Genomic DNA, 16,565 nt, shown 5'->3' with positions numbered 1-16,565 from the left:
ATGTCTTACCAAATTTTTAAAAATTGCAAGTTAGCATTTGGCCATGGAAGTGCTCAAATGTAGTATCCACTCACATGCATTTTTCCAGTCACGGTATTCTGGTTTTCGGTTTGGTTTGGTTTGGTTTGGTTTTTTTGAGATGGAGTTTTGCTCTTGTTGCCCAGGCTGGAGTGCAATGGCGCGATCTCGGCTGGCTGCAGCACTCGCCCCCGGGTTCAAGCGGTTCTCCTGCCTCAACCTCCCGACTAGCTGGGATTAAGGCACTCACCACCACGCCCGGCTAAGTTTTTGTATTTTTAGTAGAGACGGGGTTTCACCATTTTGGCCAAGCTGGCCTCGAACTCCGGACCTCAGGTGATCCATCCTCCTCAGCCTCCGCAAAGTGCACACTGTTCTGTTTGCAGACTGAAATATGAGTTGGCGAGGAAGAAGATATAGACCAAGACGATGTTTACGACTTGCTCAGCTGGTTGGGCCTATGCCTGTGAGTAACTTAACGTTCGATTTTTTCCAATAGCAGAAGTTTTTTTGTGTGGTAGTTATTGTTGAACTAGTATAGATACACTGATAAAGGTCTCCCATGTTGATAAAAAATGATCATGGCATCTCATGAAGGAAAGAGTAACCCAAGAGGACTACACACTGTTTTCGCCTGGATGTGTGAACTTGTGTTCCTCGATTTGACTGGTGATTTCCTCCTCATGCTTATTCATAGCACGTTACACCCATTCAACCCCACATGAATTAAAATGGCTTCCAACGCCATTGAGGGTAACGGTCTCAGAGTAACCTCTCTATGAGAAGAGTAACTTAATGAAGAATAAGTATGTGGAATAGTTTTGGGATAGTGTTGGAGCATGTCTTTAAACATGTATATGATCAGAAGTATCTGTGTAATCTGTATATTCATATTATTGACATGCATTGATAACAAGAATTTTTTATCTGCACATGCACACACCATGTCCCCGCCCTTGTTCCAGGAGCCCAGTGTGCCAGAGCTTCAACAAGAAGGACCACCAACTGAAAGTCAGGATCATACACCTGGTCAGAAGAGAGGAGAAGATCAGGGTGCAGCTGAGATTCAAGGTGCTGGGAAGGGAAAGAAAGAATGTCTATGAGGGGAGGAGGCCTGTGTGTGCATGACGCCTTATGCCATGACCAGTAACAGGACGAAAGAAAACAACAGGAAAGGATCTCAAACATTTGCTGAGAGTTTTGCAAGAGGCTGGAAATGTGATGGGTATAGTTTGCAGCTTCCTGCAGTCCCTGGATATGATGAATCTTCTCTTTTTCTTTGAGATGCATTTTGTATGCTTGAAAATATAGTCCTTCCTAAATCAGATGAAACCATTTAATTGGTTGTATAAAAATGTACATTATTTCACCAGTTTAACTTGATATTCTTAGGACGTTGCAGTGAGATCTTCTCAGCCATGGTGTTCACAGTGTTGTAAGCACCCTTTGATAGCATGTGGAGTGCCAAGTCACCCTACCATATAACACCCCAAATAAAGCCCATTTGCAAAGGAATCTTAGCCTCATTTTGTAAATAAGAAAACGGAGGCCGGGCGTAGTGCCTCACTCCTGTTATCCCTGCACTTTGGGAGGCCGAGGTGGGCGGATCACTTGAGGTCAGGAGTTCGAGACCACCGTGGCCAATATGGTGAAATCCTGTCTCTACTAAAAATATACGAACTCGTTGGGCGTGGTGGCACACACCTGTAATCTCAGCTACTAAGTAGGCTGAGGCAGGAGAATTTCTTGAGCCCGTGCGGCAGAGGTTGTAGTGAGCCGAGATCACACCACTGTACTCCAGCCTTGGTGACATAGCGAGACTCCGTCTCAAAACATAAAAATAAATAAATAAGAAAACTGAGGCTCAGAGATAGAGACTTACCAAGAAAACTTGACTCATGGAGAAGGAATTCGTATTTTGTTCCAAGGTATGCTTTCTTCCTACCATCTGTTTTAGAAAATGTGAATGATATTTTGCTCAAAGATGCTTAATACTCCAATGTGTCTGTACTATAAGGTACTTCGATATTGGCTCAGGACAAAACGCAGTTCAGTGAAGCAGGATAGCAACTCCAGAAAAGAGGTCAATGAATGACAGCCACTGTTTCCTTTGGTGTATATTTTTCACAGTATATTTGGTAAAAGGTGGATAACTCAGGACGTTGGCGTACAGGTAACTTTATTAGTAGGATATGGAGGGGGCTTTGAAAAGTTGTTTCAATATTTTTATAATTAGAAAGCTCCAAGTACGATAAGATTATCATGAAACGGAAATTGTTTTCTCAACGGATAGCGTTTTCAAACTAATCAGAGACAGAATTTGGGCCATGGATTATTTTAGCAATTCACTGTTAAGGGGTTTCCAGAATATGACTGTCAACAACGCTCATTAATTTCTTTGCACTTCAGTTCCCGCACTCCCACTGGAAGACAGTGGTTTTGCTGTTATATTTCGTACTTTTTTTCTTAATGACATTCATGTATGGAAAGTCACATATAGGGGCCTTTGGATCTAAGAATTACTTTAATAAAGTTTAACCCCAACATTTTCAAGATACCTCAACAGGGGATGAGTGTCAGGACCATAAGATTTGTCATAGGCTCGCCGATACATTGATCTAATCCTTCAGAAAATTACACTGAAGTTACGATTAAAATGCTATCCGTGAGGCTGTCCTGTTTTCCTAGGTAGCTGTGTGTTTATAATACACAATGGTAAAGTATGGGAAATGTAAGTGTGCTGAGACTTATCTTCAGATTGTCATTTAAGATAAGGTATCATAACACAGGAAAACAAACGTGGGACATCTTTGCTTCACATTTATTACCACAGTAGCTTATAGGCTTTTATTGCATAACACCGAGGAAAAGAAAAGGATCAGTTCCTTATTTATCATTCCTGTTTGGTTGCTCCAGTCGACATCCTTTTGGTATTTTTCAGTGCCCGACCTGGAAGCTGATCTCCAGAAGCTGTCTCAGTCAAAGACTGGGGATGAATGCGGAGATGGTCCTGATGTCCAGGGGAAGATTCTGCCAAAATCAGAGCAATTTAAAATGCCAGAAGGAGGTATGTTACCCCTTAAGATTCAAAATTATGTGCTGTCTGTATTCCATCATGTTATACTTTTGATAATAAAAGGAGAGAATCTTACTGCCCCTTTAAAAATAGAGTTCAAATGCAGACTTTCTTTGGAAGGTAATTCAGACCCTAGAAGCCTGACTGCAAAACTGAAACACTATCAGATACAGACACAAATTGGGTCAAAGCCATATTGAATCATCAAATAGCAAAGCATTTTCTTACTTCTGAGTATAACCAACAGCTAACAATTTTCAGATTATTTTGTGATTTCTGCTTTTCACAAAAACATAATGCACTTGTAATACCACTTTGTATGAAATATGCTGATCCCTGAAGGAGATTCTCGTACCAGCTCTTAACATAATTTGTGAGCTTCTGGACAAATCACATAAATCCTACACCCATTTTTGCTTTTATTGAAAGTAGTGAATGCACATCAGATAGATTAAAATCCACTTCAGTGCTGATTTCTACATGCTCTGTTTCTGTTGGAGAGAATGCAAAGATACTCGGATTTTCATGATTTGTTTATCATAACGATCAGCTTCAGTCCAGTTGTAATATCTGAGTTGAGATTTCATTGCTTCTAAGAAAACAAGCGGGCACTCTGCTTGATGTTTGTTTTTCCGTAAGGAGACCTTCATGAGTGTTCTTGAATTTTGTCAAATCCTGAATTCTCTCAGACTCTTAAACAATGATTGTTTTATTTTTATTTTTGCTTTTGTTTTGTTTGGTTTGGTTTTGTTTTGTTTCGGACGAGGTCTCGCTCGGCCGCCCAGGATGGAGTGCAGTGGTCCGATCTTGGTTCCCTGTGACCTCCGCCTCCCGGGTTTAAGCGATTCTCATGCCTCAGCCTCACGTGTATTTGGGATTACAGGTGCATGCCACCATGCCCAACTAATTTTTGTATTTTTAGTAGAAACAGGGGCTCACCATGTTGGCCAATCTGGGCTCGAACTCCTGACCTCAAGTGATCCACCTGCCTCGGCCTCCCAAAATGCTGGGATTACAGGTGTGAACCACCTCCCTCGCTGGACCCAGTGATTTGTGTTTTAAAGTCTTCCCACAGCGAAACCTTGAATGACTGAATAATAAAATAGAAAGAGACAGTCAAGGTTTTGTGGCCCATGAAGTAGGGAGCCTGCATGTAGGTCAGTGATGCTCAAAGTGGTTGGAAGATGCCTGTGCTAAGCATGCTCCCTGCCCTCCTGTCAATCTTCATGAGCTACTGTGTGTAATTAGATTGAAGACACATACGGTAACCTCTAACCATATCAGAGGTTATATATTACAGGTTTCTGCCTTGAGTCATCAGATGATATGATTTAAAGTTCAAAGACTGTAACGTACGAAGTCCTGAGTAGTCCACATAAGTATCTTTTACACGTTTTTCAAATTGCTGACGTAATTAGAAGAACTTCTGAATTTAAAGGATGCACTGCATTTTTAGGGGAGAAATTATCTAAATGATTTACTCCACACTGGTGAACCACTCCATTAGACTATTTACATTAATAGATAGTGTGTAGACGATTTCCAGGAGCCTACTGAACAAGCCTCAGTTGTATTCTTAGGACAGTCATACCGTTAAATGCATATCTTATTAAAATAGATAACAAATTACATGATACAAGAAAATAATACTGAGACATAAAAATTAATAAAAGAGTCACAGAATAAACTTAAGGGAAAGGGAAACAGGCAGTACATGAAAGGTATGAATCATTAACAAAGGGAAAACTAATCGAAAAGTAATACATTTAATAGATCGTTCTTTTGAGAAATAGCTAGGAAGACAGCATCCAGCAGATGAAACAATCTTGAAGAAACTGGAAAAAGCACAACACGGAATGTGAACAAGACCCAGATATTGAATGTAGGGCATAATTGAAAGTGAATACATTCTTAAACACAATATTTTCAGAGTATGGATGAAATGGTTGACACACTAGGGATGCCTACATTATTTAATATATCCCTGCAATAACTAAATATCTGAACACCACAAGGACTGTGCATGAACTTGTGAAATTTGCTAGTTGTCCCTCAAAAACAGTTACTTTTAGAAGCAAATATTTAGCTTTTCCAGATGTCTTACTCTCCGTTTTCATTTCCCTCTCCATTTTTTTTTTTCCCCCACACTGGTTATGATGTATAACTCTTTCACATTTTAATATCAATCATGATCGTGATACGTTAAAACTTTTATGACCATTTAATTAATTATACAAATGGGAATACTTTCCAGTGAAAAAAGTGTCGTTATTCATATTGACATGAGGACTATAGGTGAAAACTGGATGCAAATGGTTAGTGTACGTTAAAAAAGAACAAAGGGGTAAACTAGCTCAAAGCAGTATCATAGCACTTCTTCACAATAGAGAAAAAACAAATGCAATACTGGCCTTTCTATTCATTTCACTAATGTATTTCCTAAAGTGACATTAACAGTTTCCTCAAAAGATAGCTTTCAGACTGTCTGCAGGAACCTATTGGACATTCAGACCATACTGTCAAGCCAAAACATTAAATTATGCATTTTTTCTGGAGGAATTTTTTCAGAAATTCCTTCTGTTTCTTAGGTTTTTTTGTGTTCTGGTTGTATTTTCAGTAAAACTCTACACATTGTTTGCCATCTACTTTAAGCCCCTTCTAATAGGTTCACTTGATTTAATGTGATCTGTCCTCAGACTGTCTTTTGGTTTCCTTCTAGCACGAAAAGCAGGGTGCGTTTTAAAAATGTTGCTAATGTATATGTTTGGAAGTGTATCCTCAAAGTCTCTACAGAGGTCTAGTTGAATATTAGCCACAGGGAGACTCTTCGGATTCTGGTTTTAGTCCATTGTATAAAACTAAACCTTTGGTGTCCTTTGCATACCTTTAATTTCATCTGAATAGAGTTCTTCTGGTAATGTGCCCTTCTGTTATGTTTCTATCGCAGGGGAAGGGAAACCACAGCTTTAAACAAAGACAACCGAAAGAATGCAAACTGGACTTATCCGAGATATTTGACTTTTAAAAATCTCAATAAAGTTTTCCAGTTTTCTCCAAAGAAGTATCACACACCTGTTGTTCATTTATTCTCACATATTAGACAGTATTGAACATTTTGGCCGGGTGCAGTGGCCCATTCCTGTAATCCAAGCACATTGGGATGCTGAGGCAGGAAGATTGCTTGAGCTTGGGAGATTGAGACGTGCTTGGGCAACATGGCAAAACCGCCTCTCTACAAAAATGGATGAATGAATGCATGAATATATGCACATATGTATGTAGGTGTAGTCCCAGCTACTCTGGAGGCTGAGGTGGGAGGATCCCTTGAGCCTAGCAGGTCGAGGATGTAGGTAGTCATGTTCACGCCACTGCAGCTCCAGCCTGGGTGAATGCGACTCTGTCTGAATAAAATATAGTATCATTTTTGCAACTCTGCATTCTGATTGAGCTGGTATGCACATGTGTGATATTGTGAATATATATATTTGGTCCTGGACCCTGCTTACTGTCATACAACTCCTACAGGTTTTGGAATCTCCACATAGTGATGTCTTTTTGTATGCTAGTGAGTTGACCATTTGCTGGCAGCTCCTAGGTAGCTCTAGGATGGGGGATTAGAGGGTTGGGACTTTTCAGCCACATCCCCAACCTTCAGGACAGGGAGAGGGGCTGAAGATTAAGTTGATCACCAATGGCGGGCCAACAGTTTAGTCAATCATGCCTATATGATGAAAACCTCCATCAAAACCCAAAAGGACAGGGTTCAGAGAGCTTCTTGCCTAGCGGAACACATGGAGAGTGGCATGCCCGTAGAGGCCATGGAAGCCCCCTACCTCTTCCTTCTATTCCTTCCCCTACGTATCTCTTTATCTGCATCCTTTGTTAGGATATCCTATTTTCCACAAAATATGTGAGAATTCCCCGGGCTATCGAGCTGGATGAAAGAACTAGGGCCTAGGTGGAAGAAAGGGGAAAGCAACTAGGGCAACTTGATGAAGCAAAATTACTTGGATCCTACCTACACTGTCTCCTTACACACGATGGCATGGCATAGCCATGGGATTCCCTCCTGCCTCTTACACACTGGCCTTGAGATGGTGGGCAAGATACTTACGTCCTGTGGGACAGTTTCCCCATTTTTAAAGTGAAATTAGAATACTTACACTAAATACTTGCTATGAAGAATAAATGAAATAACAAGATGCAGGCATTACATTGCAGATAAATTTACTAGTTATCTTTCCTTAATCCCTTTAAAATGTCAAATATTTTCATTCCATTTTTCTTTACAACTACATCTCTAGTATGTGATAACTGCTTTGGAATTTCAAGTAGGAATATCGGTCTACCTTTTTAAATGCATTTGACTTCAGAAGGTGATTTCACGTAAATATGAAAGTTAAATAGCAGTGTAGCTGGCATCAGACACGGCATTGATTCTGAAGCTGATTTGTAAATCACCGAGGTGTGACAAGGCCAACCCTATGTCAGTACTATGTGCTGAAAACTTGTTTGATGTGTGTGATGCCATGAAGAATAAGTCTATTCCAGTCAGTCAACACCACACAACTCAATATCACAGTGTGTCAAGAGCTCAGGCAGTCCCTAAGCAGCCCTATGGTGGCTAACGGGGCCACAAGGATCACCAGTGCAGTTGTTATTTTGGCTTGTCATATATTCATCAATTTGGCGGGTAAGAAGACAATGAGCCCAAATGAATCAAAGTGGTTGATTACTTGCAGACTCAGCAAAAGCAAGATTAGCATTGTGTCAGCACTGTGTCCCTAGTCCCAGGGTACCACACGGAATTGGAGAAACTCAGTGACAGTACAGATGGTGGGTCTCTCTGCCTGTGAGGAGCCCACAGTCATACCCTAAGGCCAATTTTGAAACCACACTGAATCCTGAACCCAAGATCACACCTTACCGAGCTGCAACTATGGGACAGCAGGGGTGACCCAGCTCCCGAACATCTCGCACAGAACACCTTAGGGATGTCATCCATGCTTGTGAAGAGGAGGGACCTGTGTCAGTGACTACCCTGAACTGACTTGCCTGCTGACAGTTCCCCTAAACCAAAGATGCAAATCAGTTGTTTAGACTGAACGGGGAACCCTAGAGGGAAAGGTTTCTTTGTGGGATGGCACAATGGAGGCCTTGGCCAGCTTCTGCCCGATGACTGTATGTCCTGCTGGGGGTGTCCTAACAAGGGTAAAGTCTTGTAGTCCAGGGGTATCACCTGTGCCCTCTGGGATTGTTCTTACCTGTGTGCCCTGAATATCCCATCACTGCCTCATCCCGGGAGGGCGTGCACATCAACTTCAGCTTCCTGGCCATAGTTGTGCTGAGTCTGAAATGCTGGCTTGAGTTGGATAAAAATGGTTAATACAGAATGTTAGTTAGGAAGTCACCTGCCTTTGTCAGATAGACCTTCAGCATTAATAGGATTCGTATAAGATGAATGTGATGGGAAATTTGATGTGTCAACTTTGCTACGCCACGATGCATGAGAAATGTTCACTTTGACCAGGGTAGATGTCTCCGTGAAGGGTTTTCTTTACGTGAAAACTAGCATTTAAATCAGCAGACTTTTGGTAAACCTAATTGCCCTCCCCAATGTGGGTGGGCCTCATCCAGTTCCTTGAAGGCCTTCAGAGAAGAAGACTGGGGTCCTCCACAAGATGAAGAAATTCTGCCTCCACACTGCCCTTGGATTTGACCTTTCATATCACCTCTTCCCCGGGTCTCCAGCCTGACATCCTGCTCCGTGAGATTTGGACTTGCCAGTCGCAACACTTCCATGGGCTAGGTCTTCAAACTCAGTCTCTCTCTCTCTCTTTCTCTCTCCACCCACCCACACACACGTGTGCACGCATACACACACACACACACACACACACACCCCGAGGAACCCTAACCAATAGGCTGCTTATGTCTGGGACCCTTAGGGCATAACTGAGATCAGTACTGCAGGTTGGTGTCACTCTGCTGCAGGGCTCCTCAAGCAGAGGCCAGTGGTGTTCCCCTCCCACCCTCTGCAGACGGACATCCACGTGGCTCATCACTGTGACTCAGGGTTTGGTCATCCAACCATGTAGCGATCACTACAATTCCACAAGTGTTCCCTGCCCTCCTTCTGCATATGAGGTCCTCTGAGATATTTTTAAGTCAAATGTCTAATACAAAACCAGTTTGTGTTCTTTCAGCTTGTATTCATTTAAACCTGTGGTTGCCTTTCACCTATAATAGAAGAACAACATTACTAGCAGAACTGTATTTAGGTGACATTAAAGGTATGCAAAGGATACCAGTGTTTTAGTTGCATACAGTGGACTAAAACCAGAAGCCTATGAGTCACCCATTGGCTTACATGCAGTTAGGCCTCTGTAGAGATTTTGAAGATAGATTTCCAAGCATATACATTATCAATACTTTTTAAACACATCCTGGTTTCCAGTGCTACAAGGAAACCAAAAGAGAGTTAGAGGCCAGAACACTTTAAATCAGGTGAACCTATTAAAAAGTGGTCAAAGCAGAAAGCAAACATTGTGTATACTTTTACTAAAAATATAACCAACACACAAAAAATGTTAAGAAACAAAAGGAATTTAAAAAAAAAAAATGTTTAATTTAATGCTTTGGCTTGAAACCACATTCTGGATGTCCAGTAGACTCCTGGAAATAGTCTGAAAACTATCTTTTAAGAAAACATTTTATTGCATTTGTTTTTTATCTGTTGTATCTGAAGTGCAAAAATGTGTCTTTGGGCTAGTTTACCCTTCTGTGGTTTTTAAGGTACCGTAATCATTTTCCCCCAATTTTCACCTAAAGTGCTAATGTCAATATGAATACTGCCTTTTGACACTTGAAAGCATTCCCGTTTGTGTAATTAATTATATGGTCACACTAGTTTTAAGCTATCACTATCATTTCTGATGTCAAAACGTGAAACCATTATATATCATGAACAGTGTGGCAAAAAAAAAAAAAAAAAAAAAAAAAAAAACGGAAATACAGGGATAGGAAAGGAAAATGGAAAGGACAGTAAGACATCTGGAGAAGCCAACTATTTGTTTCTAAAAGTGTTTTTGAGGGACAACTAGCAAATTTCAGAAGTTCTTCCAGTCTTTGTGATGTTTAGGTATTCACATATTATAGGGATATATTAAATAATGAGGCCGGGCGCGGTGGCTCAAGCCTGTAATCCCAGCACTTTGGGAGGCCGAGACGGGCGGATCACGAGGTCAGCAGATCGAGACCATCCTGGCTAACACGGTGAAACCCCGTCTCTACTAACAAAATACAAAAAACTAGCCGGGTGAGGTGGCGGGCGCCTGTAGTCCCAGCTACTCGGGAGGCTGAGGCAGGAGAATGGCGTGAACTTGGGAGGCGGAGCTTGCAGTGAGCTGAGATCCGGCCACTGCACTCCAGCCCGGGCGACAGAGTGAGACTCTGTCTCAAAAAAATAAATAAATAAATAAATAAATAAATAAATAAATAAATAATGTATATGTGCCTAGCATATCAACCATTTCTTCCATACACTGAAAATATTTGAGTATTCACTTTCAATTATAACCTATATTCAATATCTGTGTCTTGTTCATGTTCCATGTTGACCTTTTTCCATTTTCTCCGAGTGTGTAAACTACTGGATACTCTATTCATAACTATTTCCCCCCCAAAAAATCTTTTAAATTTGTTACTTTTGGATTCGTTTTCCTTTTACTAATGATTCGTATCTGTCTTTTATTCATTTCCTCTTTCCTTTTACCTTAGATTTATTCTATTGCTCTTTTATTATTTTTTATTCTTCTCCTTTATCATGTAATGTGTTATCTATGCATTTAAGACTATAATCTTCCTAAGAATACAGTTGAGGCTTCTTCAGTAGGCTCCTGGAAACAGACTGAAAAAGGTCTTTTTGTTTGTTTGTTTGTTTTTGTTTTGTTTTTTGAGACAGAGTCTCTCTCTGTCGCCCAGGCTGGAGTGCAGTGGCCTGATCTTGGCTCACTGCAAGCTCCACCTCCCGGGTTCACGCCATTTTCCTGCCTCAGCCTCCCGAGTAGCTGGGACTACAGGCGCCCGCCACCACATCCGGCTAATTTTTTGTATTTTGTTTAGTAGAGATGGGATTTCACCGTGTTAGCCAGGATGGTCTCAATCTCCTGACCTCGTGATCTGCCCGCCTCGGCCTTCCAAAGAAAACTGTCTTTGAATGTAAATGGTCTAATGGAATGGTTCAGCAGTGTAGAGTACAAACATTTAGGTAATTTCTTCCCTAAATATGGAGTGCTCCCTTGAAATTCAGAAGCTCTTCTAATTAACAGTCAGCAATTTGGAAAATACGTGTAAAAGATACTTATGTCGACTACTCACGAATGAGGACGTTATCGTCTTTGAACTTTAAATTGCATCATCCGATGTCTCAAGGCAGAAACCTGTAATATGTAACCTATGATATGGTTAGAGGGGATTCTATCATATGTGTCTTCAATCTAATTACACACAGCAGCTCATGAAGACTGACAGAAGGGCAGGGGGCATGCTTAGCACAGGCATCTTACACCCACCTTGAGCATCACTGACCTACATGCATGCTGCCTACTTCATTGGTAACAGAAGCCTGTCTGTCTCTTGCCATTTTATGATTCAGTCGTTCAAGGGTTCACTGCGGGAAGGATTTAAAATGCAATTATTCTTTAAGAACCAGAGAATTTGGAATTTAACAAAATCCAAGAACAGTCATTTAGGTCTCCATACGGGAAAACAAACATCAAGCAGGTTGCCCACTCATTTTCTTAGGAACCATGAAATCTCAACTCAGATATTATAACTGGAGTGAAACTGTTATGAAAAACAAATCATATCTTTGTATTCTATCCAACAGAACATGAAAATACACAAATCAATCTTGAAACAGATTTTAATGTATCTGATTTGCATTTACTATTTTCAATAGTAAAAGATGGATGTAGAATTTTTGGAATTCACCCAAAATCTCACAAATTATGTTAGATCTGGTACTAGAACCTCCTTCAGTACTCAGCATATTTCACACAAAGTGGTATTACAAATGCATTATGTATTTGTTTAAAGCAGAGATTAGAAAAGAATCTGAAAACAGTTAGCTATTGGTTATAGTCACAAGTAAGAAGATGCTTTCATATTTGATGATTCAATACGGCTTTGACCCAATTTGTTTCTGTATCTGATAGTGTTTAAGTCTTCCGGTCAGGCATTTGGGGTCTGAACAACTTTTCAAAGAAGGCCTGCATTTGAATTGTGTTTTTAAAGGGGCAGTAACGTTCTCTCTTTTTATTATCAAAAGTATAATATTGTGAAAAACAGAAAGCACGTAATTTTGCATCTTAATGGATAGCATACCTCCTTCTGGCATTTTAAATTGCTCTGCTTTTGGCAGAATTGTCCCCTGAACATCAGGACCATCTCCGCATTCATCCCCAGTCTTTGACTGAGACAGCTCCTGGAGATCAGCTTCCAGGTCAGACACTAAAAAATACAGAGGTTCTTGATTGAAGCAGGCAAACAAGAAGGACAAATAAGGAAAGATAGTACTCTTTTCCTCAGTGTTATGAAATAAAAGCCTGTAGACCAGTGTGGTAATAAATGTGATGTAAAGATGGCACACTTTTGTTTTCCTGTATTATGAATTCTTATCTTAAATGACAATCTGAGGATAAATCACACCACACCTACATTTCCCATACTTTACCATTGTGTATTATGAACAGTGAATATCGACTATCTAAGAAATCTGGAGTCTGCCACATGGATAGAATTTTAATCATAAATGAAATGTAATTTTCTGAAGGATTAGATCAATGTATTGGCCTGCCTAGGAGAAATCTTACAGTTGTGACACCCATCCCTTGTTGAGGTGACTTGAAAATTATTTAGATAAATTAACATTATGCTTGGGTCTAAGGGCCCTGTATGTAACTTTACATAAATGAATCACATTTAGAATAATGTACCAAAAATAACAGGAAAATCACTGTCTTCCAGTGAGGGTACAGGAAGTTGAGTGCAAAGAAATTAGTGGTCACTGTTGACAGTCATATTCTGGAAACCTCTTAACAGCGAATTGCTAAAATACTCCATGGCCCAAATTCTGCCAGTGTTGAACGCAAAAGTACTATCTAGTGAGTAAACAACTTCTGATTCAGGATAAACTTATGGTACTTTTAGTTTTCTAATGATGAAAGTGCTTCTACGACTTTTAAAAGCCCCTTCGAAATCATGCTAATATAGCTACCTGTATGCCAGTGTCCTGAGTTATCCACCTTTTACCAAACATCCTGAAAAATTACCGATCAAAGGATACCACTCAAAGAGTGGCTGTCATTTATTGAGCTCTTTTCTGGAGTTTCTATTCTGCTTCGTTGAACTGTGTTTTGTCCTGAGCCAACACTAAACTACCTTAGAGTACACACACATTCAAGTAATAAGTATCTTAAGCCAAACCACTGACCTTTTCTTATTACAACATGGATAACACAAACCTTGGGACAAAATATGAATTCTGTCTCCATGAGTACAAGGGTTCTTGGTAAACCTCCATTTCAGAGCCTCAGTTTTCTTATTAATAAAATGAGGCTCAAGGATCTAGAACTAGATGTACCATGTGACCCAGCCATCCCATTACTGGGTATATACCCAAAGGATTATAAATTATGCTGCTATAAGGACACATGCACACGTATGTTTATTGCAGCACTATTCACAATAGCAAAGACTTGGAATCAACCCAAATGTCCATCAGTGACAGATTGGATTAAGAAAATGTGGCACATATACACCATGGAATACTATGCAGCCATAAAAAAGGATGAGTTTGTGTCCTTTGTAGGGACATGGATGCAGCTGGAAACCATCATTCTTAGCAAACTATCACAAGAACAGAAAACCAAACACCGCATGTTCTCACTCGTAGGTGGGAACTGAACAATGAGATCACTTGGACTCGGGAAGGGGAACATCACACACCGGGGCCTATCATGGGGAGGGGGGAGGGGGGAGGGATTGCATTGGGAGTTATACCTGATGTAAATGACGAGTTGATGGGTGCAGCACACCAACATGGCACAAGTATACATATGTAGCAAACCTGCACGTTGTGCACATGTACCCTACAACTTGAAGTTTAATAATAATAAATAAATTTTTAAAAAAAAAAGTATTCTAGAAGGAAAATTTAAGAAAGATCACCAATTCAGATCTAAGAGATCTAGATTCTTGTTCTGGGTTTGTTTTGTCATTTCACCTCTCAGGACCTCTACATTGCAGAAGGCAGAGGTTCATCTATGTTGTTTTCTCTTGTACCTTCAATTCTTAGCACAGTGTTTGGCACATACTATATGTTCAATAAATATTTAAATACTTACCAAAAAAAAATAAAAATAAAAAATAAAATGAGGCTAACATCCTTATGCAAATGGGCTTTATTCAGGGTGTTATAAGGTAGGATGACTTGGCACTCCACATGCTGTTAAAGGGTGCTTACAGCGCTATTGACACAATGCCTCAGAAGATCATACAGCAACATTCTAAGAAGAACAAATTAAACTAGCGAAATACTGCATATTTATGCATAAAGTTAAACTGCTTCATCTGATTTAGCAAGGACTGTATTTTCAAGCATACAAAATATATTTCAAAGGTAAGAGAAGATTCATTATATCCAGGGACTGCATGAAGCTGTAAACTATACTCTTCAATTTTCCAGCCAACTTTCAGCAAATGTTTGCGATCCTTTCCTAATGTTTTCTTTCCTCCTGTTACTGGTCACGGCATAATGCATGATGCACACATAGGCCTCCTCCCCGCATAGACATTCTTTCTTTCCCTTCCCAGCACCTCGAATATCAGCTGCACCCTGATCTTCTCTCTTCTGACCAGGTGTGGGATCCCGACTTTCAGTTGGTGGTTCCTCTTGTTGAGGCTCCTCATCACTGGGCTCCTGGGACCGTGGTTGTGTGTGTACAAATAAAAAGTTTTGGCTGGGCGCAGTGGCTCATGCCCAGCACTTTGGGAAGCCAAGGCGAGCAGATCACGAGGTCAAGAGTTTGAGACCAGCCTAGCCAACACGCTGAAACCCTGTCTCTACTAAGAATACAAAAATTAGCCGGGCATGGTGGCGCATGCCTGTAATCCCAGCTACTTGGGAGGCTGAGGCAGGAGAATCGCTTGAACCCTGGAGGTGGAGGTTGCAAGTGAGCCGAGATCACACCACTGCACTCCAGCCTGGGCGACAGAGCAAGACTCTGTCTCGGGAAAAAAAAAAAAAATTGTTATCAATACATGTCAACAATGCAAATAAACAGAATACATAGATATTTCTGATCATAAGTAAGTCTAAAGACATTTCTCCAACACTATTCATATACTTATTATTCATCAAGTTATTCTTCCCACAGAGAGGTTACTCTAAGGCGGAGTTACCCTCAAGGGCTTTGGAAGGTGGTTTAATCTATGTTGGGATGGATGTGTGCAATCTGTTATGAATAAGCATACGGAGGAAGTCATGGGCAAAATCTGGGGAACACAAGGTCATCCATCCAGGCAAAACCAGAATGTAGGCCGGGCGCAGTGGCTCAGGCCTGTAATCCCAGCACTTTGGGAGGCTGAGGCAGGTGGATTGCTTGAGCTCAGGGGTTCAAGAACAGCCTGGGCAACACGGTGAAACCCCATCTCTACTAAAATACAAAAAGAAATCAGCTGGGCGTGGCAGCGTGCACCTGTAGTCCCAGCTACTCGGGAGGCTCAGGCAGGAGAATTGCTTGAGCCCAGGAGACGGAGGTTGCAGTGAGCCAAGCCTGGGTGACAGAGCAAGACTCCATCTCCAAACACACACACACACACACACACACACACACACACACACACACACACACACACAACACGTAATCCTCTTGGATCAGTCTTTCCTTCATGAGACGCCATGATCATTTTTTATCAGCTCAGAAGACCTTTAACAGTGTATATATACTAGTTCAACAACACTATCACACACAAAACATTCTGCTAATAGAAAACAACGAATGTTAAAGCACTCACACATACTCCCGATCAGCTCAGGAGGTTGTAAACTTCGTCTTGGTCTAGGCCTACATGTTGATCTTCCTCGCCAAATTATATTTCACTCTGCAAAGAGAATACAGAATACTGTGATTGGGAAATGGCACTTGAGAGGATAGTATTCGAGCACTTCCATGGCCAAATGTTAACTTGTCACTTTTTTGAAGTTTGGAAAATACTTTGAAGGTAAGTCCCAGGGCAAGTATAAGTTTGTGTGTCTTCTGAATAGAATGCTTGCACAGTCACTTAAGGTGATCAAGCTAGCAAAGTAATGTCTTAAGGCTCCTGGCAAGAGACACTGGATATCCCTGATGTGGTTTGGTTTCACAACTGGAATCTCCATCATGGAGACGTGTAGGAAAATAGAGCT

At 40.9% G+C, this 16,565-nt stretch overlaps 2 protein-coding genes across 2 annotated transcripts; one reads left to right on the top strand and one right to left on the bottom strand.

Annotated features, from left to right (window-relative positions):
• The first annotated feature begins 412 nt into the window (after positions 1–412).
• Positions 413–6,064, top strand: LOC103247426 (X antigen family member 5). Its single transcript, XM_073013203.1, has 4 exons — positions 413–484; positions 984–1,089; positions 2,960–3,085; positions 6,042–6,064. The coding sequence occupies exons 1-4, from the start codon at positions 413–415 to the stop codon at positions 6,062–6,064; spliced, it is 327 nt and encodes a 108-aa protein (XP_072869304.1).
• A 3,247-nt stretch (positions 6,065–9,311) lies between these two features.
• On the bottom strand, positions 9,312–16,247 carry LOC119622587 (X antigen family member 3-like; the record flags this gene model as incomplete). Its single annotated transcript, XM_073013204.1, has 5 exons — positions 9,312–9,334; positions 12,482–12,607; positions 14,975–15,077; positions 15,348–15,349; positions 16,175–16,247. Coding segments are annotated over 5 exons (327 nt in total), but the record flags the coding sequence as incomplete, so codon positions are not given.
• Positions 16,248–16,565: the final 318 nt, after the last annotated feature.

This window comes from Chlorocebus sabaeus, chromosome X, assembly GCF_047675955.1.
Source record: "Chlorocebus sabaeus isolate Y175 chromosome X, mChlSab1.0.hap1, whole genome shotgun sequence".
NCBI lineage: Eukaryota > Metazoa > Chordata > Mammalia > Primates > Cercopithecidae > Chlorocebus > Chlorocebus sabaeus.
This window is presented reverse-complemented; position numbering and strand designations above follow the sequence as displayed.

Excerpts from the sequence above, each read along its gene's own strand:
- LOC103247426 (XM_073013203.1), top strand. The coding sequence starts at position 413 with ATGAGTTGGCGAGGAAGAAGATATAGACCAAGACGATGTTTACGACTT. Across the intron at positions 485-983 it reads AGCTGGTTGGGCCTATGCCT|GAGCCCAGTGTGCCAGAGCT; the intron begins GTGAGTAACTTA and ends CCCTTGTTCCAG. Across the intron at positions 1,090-2,959 it reads GGGTGCAGCTGAGATTCAAG|TGCCCGACCTGGAAGCTGAT; the intron begins GTGCTGGGAAGG and ends GGTATTTTTCAG.